This window comes from Coregonus clupeaformis, chromosome 34 (assembly GCF_020615455.1).
Source record: "Coregonus clupeaformis isolate EN_2021a chromosome 34, ASM2061545v1, whole genome shotgun sequence".
Taxonomy (NCBI): Eukaryota; Metazoa; Chordata; class Actinopteri; order Salmoniformes; family Salmonidae; genus Coregonus; species Coregonus clupeaformis.
In genome coordinates, this window is record NC_059225.1 from 4546702 (window position 1) to 4571081 (window position 24380).

The following is a 24380-nucleotide window of genomic DNA, read 5'->3' on the forward strand; positions in this document are numbered from 1 at the left end:
GAACATAGGAGGGGAGGGGGGGGGGGGGCAGTAAGATTTTGTCCAAACTTACAAGTACTCCAAGAGCTTCCAGTGAACGGTCTCACTTCAAAGTACAAAAAAGTTTATTTTGTTCTGCTAAGCGCTCGCAGGCTGAACCTTTCAGCCCAACCCTAAAAAATGATCTGATGTCAAGATTTGGACTAAAAACAAGAGAATGAAGGAATGCTAGCCATCTTGGCTCAGCGAGGCACCGCCGCAGAGGGGGATGACAAATGACAGATTGTCTCCACTTTGTGACAGTGTGGCTGTCATCAATCCCGACAGAGGAAGCGGCAGCGTGCTGCGCTGCTGAAGGGGCCGGGTGATGAGTGTCACTGGCAGATAGGGAGGGAAACGCACGGCTTCACATGAGAGATTCCCTTTGATGGACGTGTTGGTTGGCAAAGTAGGCTGGCACACACACACAGGTGGGTAGAGACCCTGCTGTGGTACAATGCAGAAGTTGCATAGGCAGAGGTGGCATCGCGAAGAGGCCTTGCTCGCTAAATGCTAATGTTGTCTAGTGTACAAGATTTGCACTGTCTATATGTAGGCTACAGACGTTTTCGCATTGGTGTAATAGTTAGAAAAAAAATGAAGGGGATTATAGCCTCCCGTTTTAAAACGCACACTTAAAAAAATTAACTACCTGAATCAACAGAATGAATCCAGAGAGACGGACAAATGAAAAGCGGGTGAACGGGGAGAGAGATGCAGGAGAAAGGGGGGAGAGAGATGCAGGGGAAAGGGGAGAGAGATGCAGGGGAATGGGGAGAGAGATGCAGGGGAATGGGGAGAGAGATGCAGGTGCTGAGTGAAGAGATACAGTATGAGCTATGGTTGTTTACCCCCCCTCTCCCCCATCCCACCATCCCTTGCCCCCCATCGCTACACGAGTGCTCGTTCCCATCCATGACCCACATGCATACCTAATGCCACCGCCTGGTCACAACACTCCCCACGTACTCCTCCAATTGCTGCGTTTCTCTCCAACGCTATGCTAGATATTTTTCATTTCATCCCTTTCTATTCCAGTTCTTTGCATAAGCGTAGCCTTTTGGAGCCGTTTAAAGTTTAACCTGAAAAACCTGAATTGAATCAGATGACGAGAGAAAACAAATAGAAAAAAAAAGACTATAGGCTTTTAACACTAGAACCTTTCAGCCGCTAGAGAATGTAGGCTTTTAACACTAGAACCTTTCAGCCGCTAGAGAATGTAGGCTTTTAACACTAGAACCTTTCAGCCGCTAGAGAATGTAGGCTTTTAACACTAGAACCTTTCAGCCGCTAGAGAATGTAGGCTTTTAACACTAGAACCTTTCAGCCGCTAGAGAATGTAGGCTTTTAACACTAGAACCTTTCAGCCGCTAGAGAATGTAGGCTTTTAACACTAGAACCTTTCAGCCGCTAGAGAATGTAGGCTTTTAACACTAGAACCTTTCAGCCGCTAGAGAATGTAGGCTTTTAACACTAGAACCTTTCAGCCGCTAGATAATGTAGGCTTTTAACACTAGAACCTTTCAGCCGCTAGAGAATGTAGGCTTTTAACACTAGAACCTTTCAGCCGCTAGAGAATGTAGGCTTTTAACACTAGAACCTTTCAGCTGCTAGAGAATGTTGAGAACGTTTCCGGGCGTCTCATTTAGATTATGCATTAGATACATATCAACCCGCAACGTGTGCAAACATCCGCACCAAGGCTTGATAAATAGTGCATAAACTACTGTAAAGCATGAAATGCATTAAGAAATATTCATGGAAATATATCCATGTAGAAATATAACAACAATAGTTATTTGTTTAGATAGAGTCAAGGATATGTTTTGTATAATTCTACAAAGTCCTAGTGAAAAGCGTAGGCCTAAAGCCAATTTTGGACACTTCCAGCCAAAAACTATTTCAAAGAACATAACAGCATTTTCATTAGTTTATGTTACTCTAGGCCCCTCAAACTCAACTCTGGACCTCGAAGCCAGTTCCACTGCGTTTTTTCATTGTTCCCCTCTAATCAGGGACTGATTTAGACCTGGGACACCAGGTGTGTGCAATTAATTATCAGGTAGAACAGAAAACCAGCAGGCTCCGGACCTCGTAGGGTCAGAGTTGAATATCCCTGGTCTAGGCTATCAGTAAAAACGACAAACCACTAGTTCAAGTCCATCACAAAGAAGTCCATTATAATTTTGTTTTGGCAGGTCTAAAGAAACATTGTTGAAATAAGAAAATGAATGTGATGTTTATTACAGCATGTTACCAGTCTGCTTAGTAGCCAGAGCAATGCTGCCTCTAGTGGTCATGTGCTGAACGCATGGACAGTGCATATATTCTTGGAAAATGTTAAATTGGTAATAGAGCTGCACCTCTTGAATTTTGAGAGTTATTTGACAAAAGGGCCATAGAAACTGCAGAATATGCTCTTTCTGATACTATGTAGAACTCAAAAAGTTTTACCTGCATGTGACTCTGAAGGAGGATTTGATAAAGTGATGCTCCTTTCCCTGCATCTGTCTATTACAAGCTGCATCCATCTCTTCATGTACAACTTGACAACTAATAATACTGTCAATTAGACAATAGTCCATTTAATCTGGTCTAACTCATAAAAAGTGTAATTAGTTTTGTTATAGTTTAGGTGTAGTTTGGAAGGGCCGGCTGTGCAGGCTGACTGACATCGTTTGTTCACCCTTGCTCATCAACTTTGATAGAGTCAAGGATATGTTTTGCATTATTCTAAAGGTGTACTGCAACTGTACTGTTTCCCTTACAATAAATGTGATTAGTACTAGCATTATAGTAAATAAAACAGTCCGCAACAGCTTCTTTTTACAAAGTAAAACACAAGAGACTGGTATCAACCCGCAAGGCGCGCGGTCAAATTATTAACATGAGCCCCAATGATGATAGGCATAACAAACTCATCATTACACTATTGTTGTTCTAAACTAAAATCAACCTCTTCACCCTCCTTATCATTCAGTTAGGCCTCATTTAAATTAGATTGTGAAGTAACGTGCACAGTTATCGCCCATTCGTTCAGTGGGGCTGGCATCGTTTGCTTCCCTTCGCTCATCAACCTGGATAGAGTCAAGGATATGTTTTGCATTATTCTAAAGGCCTACTGCAACATGTAGCATGTTTTTTTGTTACCATTACAATATATTTGATTAATTATAGAGTTATAGTAAATAAAACAGCTTATTTTTAGAAAGTAGAACGTAAAATAAAATTATAATCAACTTGCGGTCAAATTATTTGCTATAAACATGAGCGCCAAAGCTGATAAATAGGCATAACACACTCATCATTACACTATTGTCATTCTAAATTAAATTAACCTTTCACCTTCATCATTCAGTTAGGCCTCATTTAAAATTAAATAGTGAAGTAACAAGCACAGTTATCGCCCATTCATCCATTTGTAATTCATTCAGTGAGGAGAGAGAGACGCATTAGTGCCTGGCTGGGTACCAACGTCTTACAGTGCATTGTCGTGGCCGGTTAAGTTGGGAATAGGTGTAAAAAAAAGAAGTAAAAAGGCTATTTTCTGTTTGTGATTCTGACAAGTGAGCAATGTAAAATACAAACATTTAGGAAATGTCAGGGAAGGAGCAGGACAATTTGGGGGGGGTCAATTTTTTTAGTAAATCAAACGTTAGTGGCCGTTGGCCTATGGTGGTTCTAGTGTTAAAGAGAACACTTGCCCACAAACAGATAAATAAAAAGCGTAAAAGCTCCTGCCGTGTTGGCCCCTCTGATTGGGTGGTGTCACTGATGGCCCCTGACGGCCACTAGGCCACAGGATAGGGAGGCAGAGGAGAAAGGAACCCTCCCCTAGAGCAAGGCATTCTGTCCAAGGCAGCAGGCAGAGAGACCACTGAATAAAACCCACTCTAGTTGACGTTTTGCTGAGATAAATCTTAATGTTTGGCAGTGGGGGCTCTGGAACTTCAGCGGTGGGGCCCGCGGCAATGGCTGTGGATGGACACAGGGACAGAGGCCTGCTGGAGATGGTCTGTAATGTCTCTCCATTATCAGAGTGCCATAAAACCACAGACGGAGCTGTGTATGACCTGTGAGGTTAACGTCCACTGAAGGCTCTTATCAGGGATTCATAATATCATTAAAGAATGACAGCGACTGGGAGTGAAGAAAAGCGGTGGTACTTGGAAATATATCCTTTCATATAAATTAGTAGCCTTTGATTAGAGATAGCTACAGTGCCTTCAGAAAGTATTCACACCCCTTAACTTTTTTTTCACATTTTGTTGTGTTACAAAGTGGGATTAAAATTGATTTGTCATTTTTTGTCAACAACCTACAGAAAATACTTAAAGTTTAAGAAAAATGTGTAAAAAGAAATAAAAAAAATAAGAGGAAAATGAACACTAATATATCTTCATTAGATTCAACCCCATTTGTCAATATATGTTAGAATTACCTTTGGCCACAATTACAGCTGTGAATCTTTCTGGGTAAGTCTCTAAGAGCTTTCCACACCAGGATTGTGCAACATTTGCCCAATATCATTTTTATTATTCATGTCTGTCAAATTGGTTGTTGATCATTGCTAAACAACAATTTTCAGGTCTTGCCATAGACTTTCAAGCAGATTAAGTCAAAACTGTAACTCTGCCACTCAGGAACATTCACCATCTTCTTGGTAAGCAACTCCAGTGTAGATTTGGACTTGTTTTTTAGGTTATTGTCCTGCTGAAAGGTGATTTAATCTCCCAGTGTCTGGTGGAAAACAGACTGAACCAGGTTTTCCGATAGGATTTTGCCTGTGCATAGCTCCATTCCATTTATTTTTTATCCTGAAAAACTCCCCAGTCCTTAACGATCACAAGCATACCCATAACATGATGCAGCCACCACTATGCTTGAAAATATGGAGAGTGGTACTCAGTAATGTGTTGTATTTGCCCCATTGGAAACCTCACTGGTCTTTGTGGTTGAATCTGTGTTTGAAATTCAATGCTTGACTGAGGGACCTTACAGATAACTGTATGTGTGGGGTACAGAGATGAGGTAGTCATTTAAAAAATCATGTTAAACACAATTATTGCACACCGAGTGAGTCCATGCAAATTATTATATGACTTGTTAAGCAAATTTTTACTCCTGAACTTATTTCGGCTTGCCATAACAGAGGGGTTGAATAGTTATTGACTAAGGACATTTCAGCTTTTCATCTTTAAATAATTTGTAAACATTTCGAAAAACATAATTCCACTTTGACATTATGAGGAATTGTGTGTATGCCAGTGACACAAAATCTCAATGTAATCCATTTTAAATTCAGGCTGTAACAAAATGTGGAAAAAGTCAAAGGGTGTGAATACTCTGAAGGCACTGTATAGTCTCTCGTTACAATATCACCCCTTTCACAAAGCTGTATTCTCCTTTCTGTCGCTATAACCTAGCAACGGGTAGAGAGAGGAGTGCAGCAGGTATGTTGCAACAACGTGGATATCAAGCGGATTTAATGACATTTGAAAAACATGTTCTTCTCTTGAGAAAAAAAAGGCTTACAAGTGCCACATAAAGAATAAATAGAATGATATAATTGTTCAACAAGCGTTTTATACTCATAGAATGATATAATTGTTCAACAAGCTTTTTATACTCATAAAATGGCTTAACAAGTCCGTATAATTCACCATATTACAATACATCACTCCATTACAATAAGCTGCCATGTCTTTAACATTAAACAATAACGCAGTTCATTTCCTCTTTATTCAGTTGAGGAATTAATCTTTCATAGATGCACATTGCCAAACAAGCATAAATATGTTTTACATATGACTATGACTATCAACATGTAACGGTTTTAATCATTGCGGACGGTCGTCTACATTTGACATAGCTAATGAAACCCTGTGGTAAAACAGAGCGGAGCTGTTCTAGATTCTCCAGGGATAAACACATGTATTTGTATGTATGGCTGATCATGTAGGAAGCGCATCGGAATGAGAGCCTTGGGGCTACTGACGAGCTGTCAGCCAGCGCAGAGAGAAAGGGAGAGAGATAGAGAGAGAGTGAAAGAGAGAGGGAGAGAGTGGCATCACCTCAAAGAAGAGCGGGTTCACTGAAAAAGATCTCATCTGTCACAGTTTGATGTAAGGATGGAGGGATGGAGAGAAGAAAGAAGAGCACATGACCTCAACTCTGCTGAAAATGAACATTAACAGCACCCTGGGTTTCACACCGAGCTTACAGTTGGGGTCCTTATTTCTCAATATTACACATGTTCTACTGGGCAACAAAAACATCAACACACATCCTTTATTATTACATCCTGATTTGTGTGGCTATCAAAATCAAAATCTCATTCCTTATGCACTGCAAGAACGCACATTTTCTAAAGGAACTGGAGCATTCCTGACCACAGTGAATCCTCCACATTCTCTCCGATACCAGAAAATAAAAGCCAAAAACACACAGCCCATACCCATAACTTTGACCTATAAAGGCTTTGACTGAGACAGCTCCATTTGCGATTTTAATTGGTCTTTATAGATGAATAAAAAACAGCAAGTCTGCCTGATGGTTTCTGTGATCAGTTGGTGCGTAAGGGGAGGGAGAGGGGAAATACTAAGCCATTTCACTCAAACAGTTTAATGACAGTGTTGCAGGTGATGCTGGGAGGAAGCCTCCACAACAGCTGTACACACATAGAGAGAGACGGAGACTGAGACGAGGCTAGCCATCTTCCTCACTGGCTAGCTAGTGTACCTCGGTGAAGGCTAATTAATTCAACCATGTGGAGAAGCTGTCGAACCATGACAAGAAATCTAGGCTACATTCAAAACAAATCATACATAGACATAAGAGCCAGATAGTGGAGTTCATTGTATAAACAGCCAGGCTGGCGTGGGGGTTAGCTGTTGACACCCTAGGGCTCAATCCAACAGTCTAAATAACAGGCTGCTCTAGCACGTTATTATCAGCAATATTTGTGTACATTCTATTGTACCACAAGTCACTGAAAAACAAAACATACCATTAAACCTAATGACGTTCGACCAGGGACTCTGAAGATGGAACTCTTTGCCTTTCCTTCATGTAGAATCATGGCACGTTACTCTTTAATATTTCAAGCTGCTTACACCCATTCCATAAAGCATGGTTGGTTCCATAAAACATGGTTGGTTCCATCAAGTCTGTTTTGATGGATGTGTTCATATCTATCTAGACAGATATGTAGAATATGTTTCCATGTTACAGATAGCTACATGTTAAGCAACCCTTTTATTTACAGTATGTCATGTCATGTCATTGATGGAAAATTAAATGTCTCTTCTCACAATACAAAATTAATAACTGGAAATGTACTACCACAAGAAAATAGAAAAAAACTATAATTCCTCAAAATAGATGTGATTGGACACTTGCTACAGTGTAACATGAATAGTATATGAGATATAATTCAGCTATAAGACATGTTTTTCTATTAATTCCATTCAACCAACTGGAAAACCAAGGTTACTGAGAAGGAACACAAAGCCTGGAAGATTGGAGAGAAAGAGAACTTGTAATTTACAGTGTCGCTACAGTAATTGCCTAGCTGAAAATCAACAAAAAACAATAAACCGTTTTCAGAGATACCGGGGAAAAACACGACAACCCAAAAAAATGAGAGAGAGAGTGAGAAAGAGAGAGAAATGAAAACACCTAATTGAATGGCCAGCTCTCCCCCCACGTTAGCCTAACACACAATGTTAATAGAAATGTAGTCGCCAAATCAAAGTGTTTATAATCGTGGCGTGATCAGTAATTTCTTCCTTGTACTTGGATCTGCACTTTGACCGCCGCTTACAATGGCGGCATCAGACAAAAGGCTGATCCAGTAACACCCCTGATCAGGTCAGCGACACAAAGAGAAGAGTAAGGTTTGCTCCCAAACCAAATGAATCTAGTCTGAATTGACTCTGGAGGCAGAGCTGAATTAAGACCGGGTGCTCTTAGAAATCGCACAATCTCCCACGACACCTTTTACCAGCGTTTAAACCCCGAGGGTCACCAGTGTTGGGGCACATTTATTCCCAAGAGAACGAGCCCCCTGTATGACATCGGCCTTTCACTAGTCTCGGACCCGCGACACAAATGCGTGCTCCACAACGACCCAACTGAACGACCCCCGATACAATGGCAGAGATACACTGGGTGTCGTCGGTTGGGTGTAATAACTGGCTGCTGATACCATCAAACTGTAAACAGTAGCCATTCACCCATTTCATTAAGACTGTGGAAAAACAATGGCATTTACAGGCAAACAACTAGAATCGTCTGTTTTCCATCTAACCGTCTAACTCCAGTTGTTACCCTAGTCAGATCATATAACAGGGGAAGGTTTTATTGAGAACCTTTAGGGACTTCCTGAACACAAAACAGTACTTAGATGCTATGCTATAATCACATTACACACTCCAATGGACTGCTTACGAGGTTTGGCAACACTACTTACCACGCCGTTCATGAGACACCTGCACTTTAGGGGTTATGTATGCTAATCGAATGAGAAGCAGGAGAGTGCCATTAACGTATCTCAGGGTGACGCGAATGTAAACTGTGGCGAGATAAAAACAGTGTGTGTGTATGCCGGCCATTAGCACACAAACAGGGCTAGGTGTGTACATGCGTGTGTGCGTGATACCTTTATAGGGCAGCGGCGTGTAAGTGCAGCCACCTCTCATGTAACGAGCATCAGATAGGACGGCTCTATTGCGGCGCGGGCTGAATCCATTTAGAGCGGCAGGCTGGGCGCTAACGGCTAACTTTAGGCTAGCATCCTGTAAATTCCCCCTCTGGGCTTTACCACGTTCACCTCTCCTCCTTTTAATTACGCCGAACACCACCCAACAAGGTGTTTGAGGCTCAGCAAAGCACAAAGAGGAAAAAGTGGAATAGTAGCGTTTTAGGGGAGAGTGTGGCGTCTCATTTCCAGCCAGAGTCGTGTTCATTTAACAACAGAATACAAAATGGATTTTTTTTTTTTATTGGAAACGTCCAGGTAGTCCCCTGTTTCAATCTCTTTTCTTCCATTTGGTGTTTAATGAATACAACCCTAGTTCATCTTGTGGCAGTGACACAGGAAGGGGGTGAGAACAGGGGTGCCAGATCAGAAGGCAGCTCAGGAATGACCTGTCACCCTAATGACAAAGGGAGTTAAAGGACTTACCAGTCCCCCAACAGATGGGCGAAATGGTCTTCTCGTCTCCCCTCTTCTACCACCGCCTCCTCCTTTCTCTAACTTCCCTGCTCTTCTTCGGAATGACAGTGGCCAGACAAATGCGCAACCCTTGTTGCAATTAATTTGATTCTTTTTCTGCGTGAACCCTTCCTTGAAGGATTTAATTAAGGTTTTGTGCCGGGCCGGGCCCCATTTGGCTGCTGAAAGCTCACAGTTAAATGGGCCCCGTCTCTCTGGGTTCCCTTGGAAGCGCTCGCACATTCTGTCTCTTAGTGAGAGAAAGAAAGAAAGAAAGAAAGAAAGAAAGAAAGAAAGAAAGAAAGAAAGAAAGAAAGAAAGAAAGAAAGAAAGAAAGAAAGAAAGAAAGAAAGAAAGAAAGAAAGAAAGAAAGAAAGAAAGAAAGAAAGAAAGAAAGAAAGAAAGAAAGAAAGAAAGAAAGAAAGAAAGAAAGAAAGAAAGAAAGAAAGAAAGAAAGAAAGAAAGAAAGAAAGAAAGAAAGAAAGAAAGAAAGAAAGAAAGAAAGAAAGAAAGAAAGAAAGAAAGAAAGAAAGAAAGAAAGAAAGAAAGAAAGAAAGAAAGAAAGAAAGAAAGAAAGAAAGAAAGAAAGAAAGAAAGAAAGAAAGAAAGAAAGAAAGAAAGAAAGAAAGAAAGAAAGAAAGAAAGAAAGAAAGAAAGAAAGAAAGAAAGAAAGAAAGAAAGAAAGAAAGAAAGAAAGAAAGAAAGAAAGAAAGAAAGAAAGAAAGAAAGAAAGAAAGAAAGAAAGAAAGAAAGAAAGAAAGAAAGAAAGAAAGAAAGAAAGAAAGAAAGAAAGAAAGAAAGAAAGAAAGAAAGAAAGAAAGAAAGAAAGAAAGAAAGAAAGAAAGAAAGAAAGAAAGAAAGAAAGAAAGAAAGAAAGAAAGAAAGAAAGAAAGAAAGAAAGAAAGAAAGAAAGAAAGAAAGAAAGAAAGAAAGAAAGAAAGAAAGAAAGAAAGAAAGAAAGAAAGAAAGAAAGAAAGAAAGAAAGAAAGAAAGAAAGAAAGAAAGAAAGAAAGAAAGAAAGAAAGAAAGAAAGAAAGAAAGAAAGAAAGAAAGAAAGAAAGAAAGAAAGAAAGAAAGAAAGAAAGAAAGAGAAAGAAAGAAAGAAAGAAAGAAAGAAAGAAAGAAAGAAAGAAAGAAAGAAAGAAAGAAAGAAAGAAAGAAAGAAAGAAAGAAAGAAAGAAAGAAAGAAAGAAAGAAAAAAAGAAAAGAAAGAAAGAAAGAAAGAAAGAAAGAAAGAAAGAAAGAAAGAAAGAAAGAAAGAAAGAAAGAAAGAAAGAAAGAAAGAAAGAAAGAAAGAAAGAAAGAAAGAAAGAAAGAAAGAAAGAAAGAAAGAGAAAGAAAGAAAGAAAGAAAGAAAGAGAAAGAAAGAAAGAAAGAAAGAAAGAAAGAAAGAAAGAAAGAAAGAAAGAAAGAAAGAAAGAAAGAAAGAAAGAAAGAAAGAAAGAAAGAAAGAAAGAAAGAAAGAAAGAAAGAAAGAAAGAAAGAAAGAAAGAAAGAAAGAAAGAAAGAAAGAAAGAAAGAAAGAAAGAAAGAAAGAAAGAAAGAAAGAAAGAAAGAAAGGAAAGAAAGAAAGAAAGAAAGAAAGAAAGAAAGAAAGAAAGAAAGAAAGAAAGAAAGAAAGAAAGAAAGAAAGAAAGAAAGAAAGAAAGAAAGAAAGGAAAGGCGCTTGGGAGGGAAGATGGAGAGGAAGCGCGCCGGGGAGGGAAGATGGAGAGGAAGCGTCCCGCTCAGCTCATCCCTCATCCCAGGCAGTTATTCCTCTCTTGTTTTATCAAGATGTTTTAAGCTGTTTTACCTCGCCTTCAGAAAAAGGCGTCATGGGAAATAATGTAAGGATATTGGCGGTTCTGCATCCTTCACACAGCCAGGATGTATCCCAAATGCTACCCTAGTCACATACAGTGGGGAAAAAAAGTATTTAGTCAGCCACCAATTGTGCAAGTTCTCCCACTTAAAAAGATGAGAGAGGCCTGTAATTTTCATCATAGGTTCACGCCAACTATGACAGACAAATTGAGGAAAAAAATCCAGAAAATCACATTATAGGATTTTTTTATGAATTTATTTGCAAATTATGGTGGAAAATAAGTATTTGGTCACCTACAAACAAGCAAGATTTCTGGCTCTCACAGACCTGTAACTTCTTCTTTAAGAGGCTCCTCTGTCCTCCACTCGCTACTGTATTAATGGCACCTGTTGAACTTGTTATCAGTATAAAAGACACCTGTCCACAACCTCAAACAGTCACACTCCAAACTCCACTATGGCCAAGACCAAAGAGCTGTCAAAGGACACCAGAAACAAAATTGTAGACCTGCACCAGGCTGGGAAGACTGAATCTGCAATAGGTAAGCAGCTTGGTTTGAAGAAATCAACTGTGGGAGCAATTGTTAGGAAATGGAAGACATACAAGACCACTGATAACCTCCCCGATCTGGGGCTCCACGCAAGACCCCACCCCCGTGGGGTCAAAATGATCACAAGAACGTGAGCAAAAATCCCAGAACCACACGGGGGACCTAGTGAATGACCTGCAGAGAGCTTGGACCAAAGTAACAAAGCCTACCATCAGTAACACACCACGCCGCCAGGGACTCAAATCCTGCAGTGCGAGACGTGTCCCCCTGCTTAAGCCAGTACATGTCCAGGCCCGTCTGAAGTTTGCTAGAGTGCATTTGGATTATCCAGAAGAGGATTGGGGGAGAATGTCATATGGTCAGATGAAACCAAACTAGAACTTTTGGTAAAAACTCAACTCGTCGGTGTTTGGAGGACAAAGAATACTGAGTTGCATCCAAAGAACACCATACCTACTGTGAAGCATGGGGGGGAAACATCAAGTGCTTTGGGGGCTGTTTTTTCCGCAAAGGGACCAGGACGCTGATCCGTAAAGGAAAGAATGAATGGGACCATGTATCGTGAGATTTTGAGTGAAAACCTCCTTCCATCAGCAAGGGCATTGAAGATGAAACGTGACTGGGTCTTTCAGCATGACAATGATCCCAAACACACCGCCCGGGCAACTAAGGAGTGGCTTCGTAAGAAGCATTTCAAGCTGTCCTGGAGTGGCTCTAGCCAGTCTCCGGATCTCAACCCCATAGAAAATATTTGGAGGGGAGTTGAAAGTCTGTGTTGCCCAGCGACAGCCCCAAAACATCACTGCTCTAGAGGAGATCTGCATGGAGGAATGGGCCAAAATACCAGCAACAGTGTGTGAAAACCTTGTGAAGACTTACAGAAAACGTTTGACCTGTGTCATTGCCAACAAAGGGTATATAACAGTATTGAGAAACTTTTGTTATTGACCAAATACTTATTTTCCACCATCATATGCCAATAAATTCATTAAAAATCCTACAATGTGATTTTCTGGATTTTTTTTTCTATTTTTGTCTGTCATAGTTGACGTGTACCTATGATGAAAATTACAGGCCTCTCTCATCTTTTTAAGTGGGAGAACTTGCACAATTGGTGGCTGACTAAATACTTTTTTTCCCCACTGTATTTAGTGCACTACTTTAGTGCACTATATAGGGAATAGGGTGTCATTTGGGACGCAGCGGCCTAGGCTCAGCATTTAGCTCAGCTGGGATGTGGAACTTGAGAGGCCTTCAGGCTATAGGAGCGTAGTGCTCTTTACAATATAGCTCTTACCCAATCCAATACAACACTTATACCTCATAGCAGTCCATTTGAACACAGGATCATAGACTGTACCACTTACTGCCTGATCTGTTCCACTTCAATGTATCCCAATGGAGCAATGGACCATTCGTAACGCTAATTTAAAAACTGGACAGACCTTGGCCTACCTTTGGAGTTAGCGAGTATAAAATGAAGTACAGCTTTATATCCTGTACAGATACAGGAAAGGAGGAGGGTTTAAGTAGGTAACGGTCAATTGTCTCCATCCATCTCTCCCAAGAGACCTCTTCTTCTCTTCCCTGCCTCCACCTGTTCTGCCCTCTCCGCTGTAATTGGCACATGGCGCGTCAGATCAAAGGCAAACCGCATTCAATATTTCATTAGAACGCCGGGTGTGTGAGACTGCTCAATCTGAGACGCTGTTAAAAATGAGCTTGGCTCGGTGGCCCTGACGTGAACTGAGCGGCATAATCTCACACCATTTACCATATTACTCCTCCTTAAACGGCAAGAGAGAGAGGGGGGGGGGGAAGAGTGAGGAAGAAGGAGAGAGAGGGGAAGAGCGTGAGAGGAACCTAGGGAACCAGATAGAGGGAGAGAAATAGATAGGGGGAGGAACAGAGAATACGAGGGAGAGAAAGGAGAAAGAGAAAAGCTGGAAGACACGAAAGACACAGAGCACCACATCTCCCACTTTAAAAATCCCGCTCTTGCCTCTATGGGACACTTAACTAGGCATAACAAACCAAACAGCATTTTTCTGGAAGTCACCAAGAAAAAACTCCTTTGGAAATCCAAGCAAGAAGCTCCAAATACAGAGGGAGGGGGGATATAAACCACAATATAAACAGATAACATGACCTCATATCTGGGATGTACAGTTGAAGTCGGATGTTTACATACACCTTAGCCAAATACATTTAAACTCAGTTTTTCACAATTTCTGACATTTAATCCTAGTAAAAATTCCATGTCTTAGGTCAGTTAGGATCACCACTTTATTTTAAGAATGTGAAATGTCAGAATAATAGTAGAGAGAATTATTTATTTCAGCTTTTATTTCTTTCATCACATTCCCAGAGGGTCAGAAGTTTACATACACTCAATTAGTATTTGGTAGCATTGCCTTTAAATTGTTTAACTTGGGTCAAACGTTTTGGGTAGCCTTCCACAAGCTTCCCACAATAAGTTGGGTGAATTTTGGCCCATTCCTCCTGACAGAGCAGGTGTAACTGAGTCAGGTTTGTAGGCCTCCTTGCTCGCATACACTTTTTCAGTTCTGCCCACAAATGTTCTATAGGATTGAGGTCAGGGCTTTGTGATGGCCACTCCAATACCTTGACTTTGTTGTCCTTAGGCCATTTTGCCACAACTTTGGAAGTATACTTGGGGTCATTGTCCATTAGGAAGACCCATTTGCGACCAAGCTTTAACTTCCTCACTGATGTCTTGAGATGTTACTTCAATATATCCACATACATTTTCCTTCCTCATGATGCCATCTATTTTGTGAAGTGCACCAGTCCCTCTTGCAGCAAAGCACCCCCACAGCATGATGCTGCCACCCCCGTGCTTCACGGTCGGGATGGTGCTCTCCGGCTTGCAAGTCCCCCTTTTTCCTCCAAACATAACAATGGTCATTATGGCCAAACAGTTCTATTTTTGTGTACGATATTTGTCCCAATGTGCAGTTGCAAACCGTAGTCTGGCTTTTTTATGGCAGTTTTGGAGCAGTGGCTTCTTCCTTGCTGAGCGGCCTTTCAGGTTATGTAGATATAGGACTCGTTTTACTGTGGATATATACACTTTTGTACCTGTTTCCTCCAGCATCTTCACAAGGTCCTTTGCTGTTGTTCTGGGATTGATTTGCACTTTTTGCACCAAAGTACTTTCATCTTTAGGAGACAGAACACGTCACCTTCCTGAGCAGTATGACGGCTGCATGGTCCCATGGTGTTTATACTTGCGTACTATTGTTTGTACAGATGAACGTGGTACCTTCAGGCATTTGGAAATTGCTCCCAAGGATGAACCAGACTGGTGGAGGTCTACAATTGTTTTTCTGAGGTCTTGGCTGATTTCTTTTGATTTTCCCATGATGTCAAGCAAAGAGGCACTGAGTTTGAAGGTAGGCCTTAAAATACACCCACAGGTACACCTCCAATTGACTCAAATGATGTCAATCAGTTGCTTCTAAAGCCATGACATCATTTTCTGGAATTTTCTAAGCTGTTTAAAGGCACCATCAACTTAGTGTATGTAAACTTCTGACACACTGGAATTGTGATACAGTGAATTATAAGTAAAATAATCTGTCTGTAAACAATTGTTGGTAAAATTACTTGTGTCATGCACAAAGTAGATGTCCTAACCGACTTGCCAAAACTATAGTTTGTTAACAAGACATTTGTGGAGTGGTTGAAAAACAAGTTTTAATTACTCCAACCTAAGTGTATGTAAACCTCCGACTTCAACTGTATGTGTTCTCCCGCTATGGACATTTAGCAGAGTCTTATTCAAATCCTAGCCAGGGGGGTCTTCTCCTCTGAGCTGCTCACCCCGCTACTGAAAACAAGCAGGTACACACTGAAGCCAGCTCACATTCCTTCATGAATGACATCGTTTTTGTCTCTCAAATAAAAATGTATTTACGGATGCACATATTTTGTTGATTGATTGCGTGTTTTCAATCAAAGCAAATCAACTGAACAATCAACAGAGTTAAATAGCAAACCAACTGACACAGTTGACCCGGCTTAAAACGCATGGCTTAGAACGCATCTCAACCAATCACAATGCTTGTTTTGACAAACCTGTTGTAGAAAGTATATATGGTTTAAAAATGCATAGCTGTAATACACAATGCTGGCTACAGCTCTTCTTTGCTCCTTTGCCACCACACACAGAGCACATAGCATCATACTCAGAGCTGTCGTCACCATCACAGTAGGCTTTTAGCACCATTGTACCAGGGTACAGATGAGGAATTCACATGCTGTCAACAGGGCCATGCAAAAACAACTGATCTAAAACATGGAAGAAAAAAATGAAAAATGAGCAGCGCTGGAATGACCACGGACAGAGAGAATCATGGGAGTTGACATGTTGAGGTGGATTCTGGGACAGGGTTAGGCCAAGAGGCGAGTCGGACACAAAACTGACCCCCTCTCATTGTCTCATGCCCGCACAGCTATTCTGAAATGGGACGGCCTGGGTTAGTTGGTCATTCCAATGGAGCAATGCTAATTGGGTTACAGAGAACACCATTTTCTCTTAGTCAATAAAGCACAAAATACTCTAGAAAGCACAATGCAAGGAGAAAACTGAGTTCTCCTTTTTACATTTATGGACAAATATAGTATGTCTATAGGTTTTCTAACTGGTTTATAATAATAGTGACTGATCAAGGTCCCCTTTCAAACTACAGCATTGGCTGGAAACGTCGTCACAATTTAGACCAAAGCATTTTGTCTAATTTGAGTGTCCGTTTTTCAATTAATTTAGATCAATTATATGTTAAAAATGTTATCCATTATCTATAAATGATCTACTCTTGTCAAAATATTTGCAATTCCACTTTGATATTGCCAATTGGACTTCAAATTAGACCTTGAGGTGAGTAGATTAGCCATTAGCTTACGTTAGCTGCTAGCCGTTAGCTGCTAGCCCGTTAACTGCTAGCCAATGTTAGACATCCCAATTAAGCCCTGGCTGGCAGTTTGAAAGGAGAGGAAGGAAAGTCACCAAGAGGTTTCATGCATGGTAAATCAAGGCGGTGGTCGCAGATCGAGAAAGCATGGCACTAAGCGTTTTCAGTCACAAAGTGGGTTACTTACAGGTAGTAAGTGTAGGAGTGATAGGTTCTTCTGCCCAGTGGGGTGGTGGTAGGATATAAGCAGTGGTGGGGGACGGGAGGGGAAATGGAATGGAAGGAAAGGAAAAGTAAAAATATTAATGTACTGGAGAAAAATATATAGAAATGAAACAAAAAAAAAAACAATATGGTGGCATAAAGTGACGTTTTTTACAAGTACGACTGAGGGCAAGGTGGTTGCTTGGTGGTTGCTTGGGGGGACAATGTCATGCGTGGAGGGGTAGAGGGTGAGGGTCCCACAGAGCTACAACATTCAGTTACAGTGAGGGGGAAGAGTGACCTGTTGATTGGCAGGTCAGGTGGGCAGGTGTTACGGGAGATAAATGTGGGTAACGTAGTGCCTTACATTTACATTTACATTTTAGTCATTTAGCAGACGCTCTTATCCAGAGCGACTTACAGTTTTTCATACTGGCCCCAGGTTGACATTTATTGTCATGAATCTTGCCCTGGAGCAGAACTGAGCGATTTCCGCTAGATGGGCCAGCTGCAAAGTCAAAATTGGCTATATCGTAAACATTTAAGAAAACAAATATTCACTTTTTGGTCTTAATTTAAGTTAGGGTTAGGCATTAGGGTTAGCAGTATGGTTAAGGTTAGGCTTAGAATCATATTTTATGACATTGTGGCTGTGCCAGCTAGTGACCATTCTGCAGTGCTGCCTCCAGGACCACTGCGATGCAGTGGTCTAAGGCACTGCATCGCAGTGCTAGCTGTGCCACTAGAGATCCTGGTTCGAATCCAGGCTCTGTCGTAGCCGGCCGCGACCGGGAGACCCATGGGGCGGCGCACAATTGGCCCAGCGTCGTCCAGGGTAGGGGAGGGAATGGCCGGCAGGGATGTAGCTCAGTTGGTAGAGCATGGCGTTTGCAGCGCCAGGGTTGTGGGTTCGATTCCCACGGGGGGCCAGTATAAAAAAATTAAATAATTATAATAATGTATGCACTCACTAACTGTAAGTTGCTCTGGATAAGAGCATCTGCTAAATGACGTAAATGTAAATGTAATTCATAACAATAAAGGCCAACCTGCATCTTAGTGAAGGTGATAGGCTGTTATTGAGAGGATAGGTGGGCTGTAGTGTTATTTGAGAGTGGGAGAGTGCAGGAAGAGGACAGAGGAGGAAGCTCATTGGAGCTGTGTTAGAGAGCAAGTTTATCAGAAACTGGCTGGGATAACATGTTCGTACAACAGCAGTAGCTTTAATATTCATAAACCTATTCCTCTCCTTTTTCACACACACAAGAAAGAACAATACACTAGAACATTGGGCAGTAATAACAAACAGTGTGTAATATAACAACTAGTTATTACTCTGAGACACAAGCCTCTACTTTTTCTTTAACATACACTATGTGACTATCAAAGACACTGCTGATGTGGTTTGGGCCCTGATTCACCATTAGAATAGCTGAAATAAAAAAACAGTTAATAAAACATGCCTAGGTCATCATGAATTGAATGAATAGTAATTGGATTGAAATACAGAACAATAGCTATACTGACAACCAAACAGTATGTCTTTTATTTTCTATCCTTTAGACCAGGGGTTCCCAAATGGCCCCCCATCCAGCATTGGGGAACATCCTGTCCCCCCCCTAAATACTGACTGCAGGGTAGAGCACATCCCCAAGCACACACCCCAGAGAAATCTGCCTAAACTCCATTGCCCTACACCAGTGTGTGTGGAGCCAGTTTGGCTGTTTGCTCAGCAATAGTTCCTGGGGCTGCTCTGAAGCACACACTCCCTCTCCTCATCTTTCCCTCTCCCTCTCTCCCTCCCTCTCCTCATCTTTCCCCCTCCCTCCCTCTCCTCATCTTTCCCCCTCCCTTCCTCCCTCTCCTAATCCATCCTCCCCCCTCCCTCCCTCTCCTCATCTTTCCTCATCTCTCTCCCTCCCTCCCTCCCTCTGCCTCGCTCCCTCCCTCTCCCTCTCCCTCGCTCCCTCTCACCCCCTCTCTCTCTCTCTCACCCTCCCTGCCTCTCCCTCTCTCTCTCTCTCCCTCCCCCTCACACTCTCACCCTCCCTCCCCCTTTTCCCTCACACTCTCTCCCTTCCTCTCCCACACTCTCTCACCCTCCCTCCCTCCCCCTTTTTCCCCTCACACTCTCTCCCTTCCTCTCCCACACTCTCTCTCCCTCTGTCTCCCTCTCCCTCCCTATGTCTCCCTCTCCCTCCCTCTCCCCCCTCCCTCTCTCTCTTTCTCCTACACCCTCTCTCGTCCCTCCTCCCCTCTCCCACACTCTCACCCTGCCTCCCTCCCTCCCTCCCTCCCTCCCCTCCCTCCTTCCCACCCTCTCTCCCCCTCTGTCTCCCTCACCCTCTCTCGCTCCCTCCCTCTCTCACACTCTCACCCTGCCTCCCTCCCTCCTTCCATCACTCCCTCCCCCTTTCTCCCTCCCTCCCTCCCTATGTCTCCCTCTCCCTCCCTCTCTCCCCCTCCCTCTCTCTCTTTCTCCCACACCCTCTCTCGCTCCCTCCCTCCCACACTCTCACCCTGCCTCCCTCCCTCCCTCCCTCCCTCCTCCCTCTCCTCCTTCCCACCCTCTCTCCCCCTCTGTCTCCCTCACCTCTCTCGCTCCCTCCCACACTCACCCTGCCCCCTCCCTCCTCCACCTCCCTCCCCCTTTCTCCCTCCCTCTCCCTCCCTCTCCCTCCTCCCCTCCCACACCTCCCTCCCTCCGCCTCTCCCTCCCTCCCTCCCTCCTTCCTTCTGGCATTGGACTAGGGCTAATGTAAACTAGCCTGCAGCTACACAGCCGCAGGCATCTCTGGCTCTTAAAAAAATAAAGTGCTTTCATACATTTTTCCCTCTTATCTTTGCTAGTTTTTCCCGCCACAAGATAAGCCTCTGAAATATTTTCCTATTCCCATTGCCGAGGTCATTAATACAGTGGCATTTGGAGGGGGGTATGGCAAGGAGGGAGGAGGGGAGGGGCGTATGGCGTGGAGTGGGGGAAGGGGGAATATGAATATTTTAATGCATACCGTATAGCAGTGCCATTAAACATTTTAAAGGTGCTTATCAGTGTCATCCAATCAATTATTTAGCCTTGACGTTGACGATGCAGGGGGTTTTGAAGGTGAAGGGACAATCAGAGGGAATTAATTTGATTTGGCCTTTCATGTAATTACACCATGCACACAAGTCTCCTGCTAATCTACTGTATCAGTGTAACGCTGGACCTCAGGGAGCATGGAAACATTCAAGCCTTCTTTCAATACAGTAGCTCTTGATGTGTTGACAAAGGGCTCTAATGTAGACAGCGACACATAGTATACAATTGAAGGGACTAAGAAGTTATACACTAATTGCACACACAAATTGTCTGTACACATATTGCACACAGATCGTGGAAATTGTATTTTTAGTGGCTGCATCAGTACACTACAGGTGTGAGTAGAACGACAGTTCAATAAGAGAGTAGTCTCTGACCTTTTCTTCATGACCAGCACCACGCCGAGGAAGATTATGACGAAGAGGAGGATACCAGCGATGACCCCGGCGATCTTCACCGTGTGGTCCGTCTGCTTCTCCGGCTCCACCGCGTCAGGCTTCCTGGTCGCAGCCCCTGGTGGTCAAAGAGCATGGGTCAAAATGGTCACCGGGCGGCCATTTTGGATCCATGTCATCATCATCATGGTTGTCACATCATTCACCACACACTTAATTCTCCTCAAGGACTCATGCAGGGCTAAGAACACGCCCGTTCCCAGTGAAGCATTGACTATGTAAGACTATAGGAAAAGGTTTTAAATGAGAAGGAGAATTCCTACATTGTTGTTACAGTTCATTATGACAACGCTGTCTTCAAGTCTACCGGGTGGTCTAACTCTGTGGTTAGCAGTTGGAAAACTCCAGCAACACACAATCCGTTTTCCAGACGGCAAAAAAAGACCAACCTTCAAGTGTTTGTAATACTGACGCCGTACTGACACTTCACACTATGCTGAGCAGGGCTTTTTCCATGTTAAATGTAATGCCATGTAATGTTGGTGCTTTTTGACTGACGACGGTGAAGTTCAAGGCTCTCACTGCATGTTCTCTCTGGCTTCCACAGCTGCTCTACACTTCAGCCGTGCACTCCCTTGTCTGTCCTCCAGCCGCTCTCCTGGCATTATCTGTTTACGCACTACTTTCTTTCCCTCCATCCCTCCTCCCCAATCCTTAAATGAAGCAGTCATTTGCCCTTGCCTCAGCTCCTGCACCTGAGAGTGCCAGATAAACTCATTAACAGTCCCTTTTTACACACCCATTGTCTTTGGGCGACACAAAGCTTGAGCACGTTGCCTCTGTTGCCTTTGGATATTCAAATCTGGGTCATGTACTGTAGTTTGGTGAGCGGCGGCGCACAAACAAGAAATAAGGAAAGGGAGAGGGGGACAACTTCCTAGGGAGAAATGTATTCCCAAAGTAGGCAGTGACGGGGGATCACACCGAGGGCCAAGGCATTTAATATCTGTTCCAATGAGATAACCAGGCCCCTCGCAGCATCACAGAGGAGCCACTGTTTCACTAGTACTGGGGCCTTCCCCTCCTCTAAGGGAGGGAGAGAGGGAGGAAGAGATGAGAAGGTGAGAGAGAGAGAGGAGAGAGCGGGATAGACAGAGAGAGGGAGAGAAAGAGAGAGGGAGAGACAGAGAAAGAGAGAGGGAGAGAGAGAGGGAATGAGACAGAAAGAAAGAGGGAACCTCTTGCTCTCCTGTTTACTGTATAATGTGATGGAACGTCAACCCGCGGCCTGATGAACTATCCATTTCCTTGCGCTAAATGAGTTTGGATGAAAAATAGTCAGGACACGTCGTTCAATTTGCCATGGCCCCCAAATCTATTCCTCCCTGCCTGCACCACTATTTCAATCAAAGGGTGACAACATCCATCACCAGCAGCCCGCGCGGCTATCGTTGTTACCACGGTGACGGATAGGGGGGCCAACAAGCGGGTGGCTCATTCCACGGTAAGAATGTGTTTTACTCCGAAGGGTGAGTCTGGGTGAAGTGGGAGAAAGGGGAGGCCTGGAGGACAGAGGGCCTAGGAGAGAGGGGGTGACCATTCAGCGGTGTGAGTGGATTTAAAACACACAGATCTCCCTCTAAAGTCCTAAGGTCACCCCTCCAGGTTCTACACCAAGGTCGACTTGGTTGACCATCTCCTTGAATGATAATAATCTGATGGGTGCTTATATTTGTCCTATTTGAATATTTTTTGGCATATCCCAACTCTCCCTGAGACCATCTGAGGGTGGGGGTCACAGTGAGGGTCAGCCATTATAAATGGTGACCCTGGAGCAATTAGGGGCAAGGGCACACCTACAGATTTTTTTCATATTGTTGGCTCGGAGACTCGAACTAGCAACCTTTCGGTTACTGGCCCAACGACCTAACCGCTAGGCTACCTGCCGACCTTACATGTTGAGTCCAGAGGGGGACAGACAGTCATCAGCATTCACCTACCAGGCAGGCAGTCTCTTAGAATGCAAATGTCTGCAATTCATTGATAAGTTATTCCATATATTGAGAATACCACTAGATATAGCCCAAAATCAATTTTTTGCTGGATAACCAGAGAGCTATTGAGGGGTTTAGGTGGTGAGGGAAAGGCCTTCAAGGAAAGCAATAAGGTGGACGTCTGACTCTGTTATCAGGTAAAACTTGCGTGGGCAAAAATACAGAAAACATTGGGTGTTCACATGTGAACAGAAGTTTTAAATACACTGCTCAAAAAAATAAAGGGAACACTTAAACAACACAATTTAACTCCAAGTCAATCACACTTCTGTGAAATCAAACTGTCCACTTAGGAAGCAACACTGATTGACAATAAATTTCACATGCTGTTGTGCAAATGGAATAGACAACAGGTGGAAATTATATGCAATTAGCAAGACACCCCCAATAAAGGAGTGGTTCTGCAGGTGGTGACCACAGACCACTTCTCAGTTCCTATGCTTCCTGGCTGATGTTTTGGTCACTTTTGAATGCTGGCGGTGCTTTCACTCTAGTGGTAGCATGAGACGGAGTCTACAACCCACACAAGTGGCTCAGGTAGTGCAGCTCATCCAGGATGGCACATCAATGCGAGCTGTGGCAAGAAGGTTTGCTGTGTCTGTCAGCATAGTGTCCAGAGCATGGAGGCGCTACCAGGAGACAGGCCAGTACATCAGGAGACGTGGAGGAGGCCGTTGGAGGGCAACAACCCAGCAGCAGGACCGCTACCTCCGCCTTTGTGCAAGGAGGAGCAGGAGGAGCACTGCCAGAGCCCTGCAAAATAACCTCCAGCAGGCCACAAATGTGCATGTGTCTGCTCAAAAGGTCAGAAACAGACTCCATGAGGGTGGTATGAGGGCCCGACGTCCACAGGTGGGGGTTGTGTTTACAGCCCAACACCGTGCAGGACGTTTGGCATTTGCCAGAGAACACCAAGACTGGCAAATTCGCCACTGGCGCCCTGTGCTCTTCACAGATGAAAGCAGGTTCACACTGAGCATATGTGACAGACGTGACAGAGTCTGGAGACACCGTGGAGAACGTTCTGCTGCCTGCAACATCCTCCAGCATGACTGGTTTGGTGGTGGGTCAGTTATGGTGTGGGGTGGCATTTCTTTGGGGGGCCGCACAGCCCTCCATGTGCTCGCCAGAGGTAGCCTGACTGCCATTAGGTACCGAGATGAGATCCTCAGACCCCTTGTGAGACCATATGCTGGTGCGGTTGGCCCTGGGTTCCTCCTAATGCAAGACAATGCTAGACCTCATGTGGCTGGAGTGTGTCAGCAGTTCCTGCAAGAGGAAGGCATTGATGCTATGGACTGGCCCGCCCGTTCCCCAGACCTGAATCCAATTGAGCACATCTGGGACATCATGTCTCGCTCCATCCACCAACGCCACGTTGCACCACAGACTGTCCAGGAGGTGGCGGATGCTTTAGTCCAGGTCTGGGAGGAGATCCCTCAGGAGACCATCCGCCACCTCATCAGGAGCATGCCCTGGCGTTGTAGGGAGGTCATACAGGCACGTGGAGGCCACACACACTACTGAGCCTCATTTTGACTTGTTTTAAGGACATTACATCAAAGTTGGATCAGCCTGTAGTGTGGTTTTCCACTTTAATTTTGAGTGTGACTCCAAATCCAGACCTCCATGGGTTGATTCATTTGATTTCCATTGATAATTTTTGTGTGATTTTGTTGTCAGCACATTCAACTATGTAAAGAAAAAAGTATTTAATAAGATTATTTCATTCATTCGGATCTAGGATGTGTTATTTTAGTGTTTCCTTGATTTTTTTGAGCAGTGTATATTCCCAAGCTAAAAGACAGAACAGTGAAGGTTAGCTTGACTCCCTTGGTATCTCTAGTTTGTTTGGGAACTGCAAAAACATCTCCAGCTGTTTTGGACTTTCAAACTATTTACTTTCATGCCAAGCTTTACTTCAAATCCTCTCTTTGACATCTCTGTTTATGGGTCATAAGCAAACTGAATGCCCCAAGAGGCATAAAACACTGGTCCTTTTTAAGTTTAAATGGCAGATATCTCCGGCTTTGAAGAAGGGAGTGAAGCGTTCTGGCTTTCAGGGAGGCCGTTTCATGTGAAACTCAAACTATGCAAGGTGCTTTGGGGGATAGTG

The 24380-nt window shown here is 43.4% G+C and overlaps 1 protein-coding gene across 2 annotated transcripts in view; it reads right to left on the reverse strand.

The window, feature by feature from the left end:
* Positions 1–24380, reverse strand: part of LOC121549658 (receptor-type tyrosine-protein phosphatase mu-like) — a 294543-nt gene that overhangs the window by 66172 nt on the left and 203991 nt on the right. The window contains exons 15-16 of one of the 2 annotated variants that reach the window (XM_045210375.1): positions 20193–20328; positions 16717–16746 (exon numbers count right to left, since the gene is read on the reverse strand). In XM_045210375.1, coding sequence (XP_045066310.1) covers positions 16717–16746; positions 20193–20328 — 166 coding nt within the window. The remainder of the gene's footprint in view (positions 1–16716; positions 16747–20192; positions 20329–24380) is intronic. The other variant, XM_041861450.2, reaches the window with a different exon arrangement.